Below are 4,458 nucleotides of genomic sequence, written 5' to 3' on the forward strand. Positions count from 1 at the left end.
CATCAACTCCAGATTCGTCGTAGCTTAAACCAGCCTTCATGAAAAACGACCAAGACAATTTATTTAGCAAATTTTAAAAAAATAATTAAAAAAAACTGAAGACTAAATCATCAAAATACTATACAATAATAATAATGTTATGTAATATAGACCATTAATATAAAATATATATATTAAAAATAAATTAAATAATACATGTATTTATACACAAATATATAATAATTAATTTTTGTGGCTAACGTAACATTTTTTATATAATAAATATGTCTTTATTTAATTTGCCCATGTATAAAAATTAAATCTAAAGTATAATATTAGTTGTCTAATTAACTAACAAAACTGAAAACTATACTTTAAACCTTTGAATAGTCATCATGCAACTACTAGTATATTCTTACTATACAAGCAAACATACAAGGGATGATGCTCTTTCATTTGAAACACCCAAAGACGGCAAAAACTTTAGGATAAAATTAAAATAAATTAATTATTAAATTTATACGATGTTATATCTTCCAATAAACTAACTCATATTTATAACCCTTCTCACTTTCAAAAACAAACTAATAATACGTAACCATGGCCATGGCCTTGCATGACCATGTCTTCTTCTACATCTTTGTCATCATCTCCGCCGCGCCATTATCGCTCTCTCAGCCACAAGCCGCCTCCTCCTGCAACGGAATATTCCTTTCTTACACTTACACCAGCGGCTACCGCCTGCCGCCGAACACGTCCGACACCGCGGACCAGCCATACCGGTTCACGTCGGAGCTGACGGTGCTAAACAACGGCCTAGAGGATCTGAAGTCATGGAAGGTGTTCGTGGGTTTCCGGCACCGAGAGTGGCTGGTTTCGGCGTCGAACGCGGAGCTGGCAGACGGCACAGGGCTCCCTGCTGCCGTCGGAAACGGGACAGTTTTGGAGGGGTCCGAGGTGAGGGACTTGAAGACGGCAGCGGAGACGGCGGGGGACTTAAAACAGATGATGGTAACGGTGGACATGGTGGGGACGGTGTTTGGGGTGGCGCCACCCAATGTTCCCATGCCTTCCACCATTAGGCTCTCTAATGAAGGTTTTATTTGTCGTAAACCCACTTCTCAAGGTAAAATTAAAGACTTTATTTTCACTCAATAATTAGGGGACATTAAATTTTGTAATTTATATTTCTCAATTAATTATTATTAATATTTTTAATGGTACGAGCATCTAATAATATAAAATTATTTATTTTTTTTAATAATTAAACACTATCCAAATTTTAATGAAAGTACTTTTCTTAGATTTTTCCTTCCCCAATACCTACTTAACAGATTAATGACCAATTCAAATTCATTATATTTAAGAATTTAATTTTTATTTACGGCCTATATTTTGTGTAAAATATCATCTAATTACATTGACTTTTTAATATAAAAATTAATTATATTTTACTGAATAATATATTAAGTGATTAACACTGGTCAACTTTTTTTAAGAAATGTCAGGTGACCAACATGTTTTTCCTAAGTGTTGGATAATCAATCTTTCTTGTATATGAAGGCATGATTTTTTTTCTTTTTTTCTTTTTGGCATCAGTTAGATAATAGATATTATGTGTAATTCAATTGTGTGTGTATGTATTTTACGCTTAGTCTGATAATAAGAGGAAAAAATTCGATACAATAGAAAAGTAACTACAAGAGTATATGTATGTATAAATGTAGGGATTTTAGTTAAGATTGTATTAAAATTATTGAAATTATTCATATTGTTAGGTAAACGTATTCATGAATGAAAATTTTCAAGACTTTCATCATTTTTTTTTCTTTTTCTTTTTTATTTTCCTTTTACTTTTTTAAGTTTTGTGTTATTATACAAAGAGTAACAAAACTAGATTGGTTGAGTAGTAATCAAAATTTCAAAATTGTCCTTTTTTAATGTCCCTATTTGCGGGGTTCATTAGAATTGTAACCTCGGAAGACGAATTACTAATATATATGTTCTGTGATGAAAATTATTTCTCAATTCAGATTATTCAATGCTTAATTTCCTGATGGAAAATATATAGTCTTAACTTTTTTTTCTACTTTATGTGTGAATATCATTGATTCATAGGGTAATGTATACTAATACTACATATGATAAATGAAGCAAATGAAATATTCCTTTTCCTTCTCACCAACCACCAAGTGTTTGCGTTTTTGCCCATGAGAATGCTTACTGCTCTTCTTATGGTTTTTCTCAGCAGGTAACAATGAGACACATACATGTTGCACAGTTGATCCCAATTCCAAAACAAACACACCCACAGATGAACAAGAATTTCCACTCCCTCAGAAAGGTGGTGACCTTAGCATAATCTATGATGTCACAAAAACATATGAATCCAATTACTGGGCAGAGGTCACAGTTTCAAACAACAACCCCATTGGCCGTCTTGACCATTGGAAACTCAGCTGGGAATGGATCAATGATGAGTTCATATACACAATGAAAGGTGCATATCCATCAAACGTTGATTCTTCTGAATGTATCTTTGGTTCACAAGGTGAGTACTACAAGAAACTTGACTTTGCCGATGTGTTGAACTGCGAAAGAAGGCCAACCGTAGTTGATCTCCCTCCAACAAGGTTTGACGCTTCGATGCACAAATATTTCATTGATTCATTATTTTACTCACACATATGTATCTGCATTAAATACTATTACTTTAAACTTGTATTGTATGTATTGTCTTTAATGCTTGTACTTGTATTTGTGTGACATAGGTTCAATGATTCAAAACTTGGTAAAGTCCCATTTTGCTGCAGAAATGGTACATTGTTGCCACCCACAATGGATCCTAGTAAGTCAATTTCAAGGTTCCAAATGCAGGTCTTCAAGATGCCTCCAAACATCAATCGTTCCCACCTTGCGCCACCTAGGAACTGGAAGATAAGTGGTGAGGAACTCAACCCTGAATACCAATGTGGGAATCCTGTTAGGGTGAGTCCTAGTGAGTCTTTGGATCCAACAGGTTTGCCATCAAATACATCTGCAATTGCAAGTTGGCAAATTCTCTGCAACATAACAAGGAACACAAGAAAAAGCAAATGTTGTGTCTCATTTTCAGCTTTTTTCAATGAATCTGTTGTTCCCTGCCAAACATGTGCATGTGGATGCTCCGCGAAGTCAGAGAGGACGTGCAGTGTGGCTGAACCGGCTGTTCTGCTTCCCCCGGAGGCACTTCTTGTTCCATTTGAGAATAGAACAAAAATGGCTCATACTTGGGCTGACAGAAAGCATCTATCAGTGCCTAATCCTATGCCTTGTGGTGATAACTGTGGTGTGAGCATCAACTGGCATGTGAATACAGATTACCGGCGAGGTTGGACTGCAAGGATCACGCTTTTCAACTGGGGCGAAACTGATTTCGCAGACTGGTTTGTCGCAGTGGAAATGGATAAAGCAGCCCCTGGTTTTGAGAAAATGTACTCATTCAATGCTAGTTCATTAGACAAAGTGAAGAACACAATATTCATGCAAGGAAAGGAAGGATTGAACTTCCTTGTAGCCGAAGCAAATGGATCCAACCCAAAAAAAGATCCGAAGGTGCCCGGGAAACAACAATCCGTGATCTCATTTAGAAAGAAAAATACTCCTGGAATCGAAGTGGTAGATGGTGATGGATTTCCCAATAAAGTATTCTTCAATGGTGAGGAATGTTCTCTTCCTTTGGTATATCCAAGCAGTGGTTTCAGGAATGAGTTTTCTTTTGTTCCCATGTTGCTCCTGATGTTGTTGCCAATCATATGGATGTGGCAATAGTGGCATTGTTTGATTTTTGGTTCGGTACAGAGAATTGTAAAATTGCATTTATTTAAACTGAAATTTATAATTTTTCTTGTTTTTCACAGATGATACTGACCTTTTGCTATTATGACTTAAAAGCTATATAAGCTCAAAGTTAAAAAGTAAAAAGAAAATCTTTCTACTTGTATAGGTAAAGTCACCAAGTGATAGTCTTGTGCATTAGATTGCCCTTTTTTCATAAGTAAAATCCCAAATTAGCCTTCAAAAGAATTGTGAACCATCCAAATGGTCTTCAAAAGATTTGCCATGTCAAATTGATCATAAAAGGTCTTATCTTTATTTCAAATTAGTCCTAATGTTACATAAAAACATTAATTGATATTCAGCATATAATCTTTTCTGATGATATGTAATATAATTTTGCTCTTACTGAGATGAACACCATATATTAGTTCTCAAGAGTTAAACATCGATTTGGTCTGAAATTAATTCCCAATTTCTTCTAATGATCACTTTTTCTTTGACCAACTTAAGGTCGATTGAAAGAGATTATGCCACACTATCACATATGATATCATCACGAACACGACGGTGATGACACAGTGGACACTGATAAGTGATTTTTGTTTTCATAGAAATTAATGTTTGGACTAATATGAAATGAAAACTAATCCTCCAAAGACC

The 4,458-nt window shown here is 34.9% G+C and overlaps 1 protein-coding gene across 2 annotated transcripts; it reads left to right on the forward strand.

The window, feature by feature from the left end:
* Nucleotides 1-560: 560 nt before the first annotated feature.
* On the forward strand, nucleotides 561-3,855 carry LOC107639009 (COBRA-like protein 7). Of its 2 annotated transcripts, none has more exons than XM_016342416.3 (3): nucleotides 561-1,105; nucleotides 2,231-2,612; nucleotides 2,751-3,855. In XM_016342416.3, exons 1-3 carry the CDS (start codon nucleotides 580-582, stop codon nucleotides 3,787-3,789), a joined length of 1,947 nt encoding a protein of 648 aa, XP_016197902.1. In that variant the 5' UTR covers nucleotides 561-579; the 3' UTR covers nucleotides 3,790-3,855. The 2 variants fall into 2 exon arrangements, with proteins under 2 accessions (XP_016197902.1, XP_020976531.1); XM_021120872.2 differs by having other exon boundaries at nucleotides 580-1,105; nucleotides 2,228-2,612.
* The last annotated feature ends 603 nt before the right edge of the window (nucleotides 3,856-4,458 follow it).

Source organism: Arachis ipaensis, chromosome B4 (assembly GCF_059453495.1).
Source record: "Arachis ipaensis isolate K30076 ecotype BB chromosome B4, ASM5945349v1, whole genome shotgun sequence".
In the NCBI taxonomy this organism is placed as follows: Eukaryota; Viridiplantae; Streptophyta; class Magnoliopsida; order Fabales; family Fabaceae; genus Arachis; species Arachis ipaensis.

What these genes read in the sequence shown, in the direction of transcription:
- LOC107639009 (XM_021120872.2), top strand. Translation starts at nt 580, where the DNA reads ATGGCCATGGCCTTGCATGACCATGTCTTCTTCTACATCTTTGTCATC. An exon ending in TCGTAAACCCACTTCTCAAG is followed by an intron (nt 1,106 to 2,227) that starts GTAAAATTAAAG and finishes GGTTTTTCTCAG; the next exon opens with CAGGTAACAATGAGACACAT. An exon ending in GTTGATCTCCCTCCAACAAG is followed by an intron (nt 2,613 to 2,750) that starts GTTTGACGCTTC and finishes TGTGTGACATAG; the next exon opens with GTTCAATGATTCAAAACTTG.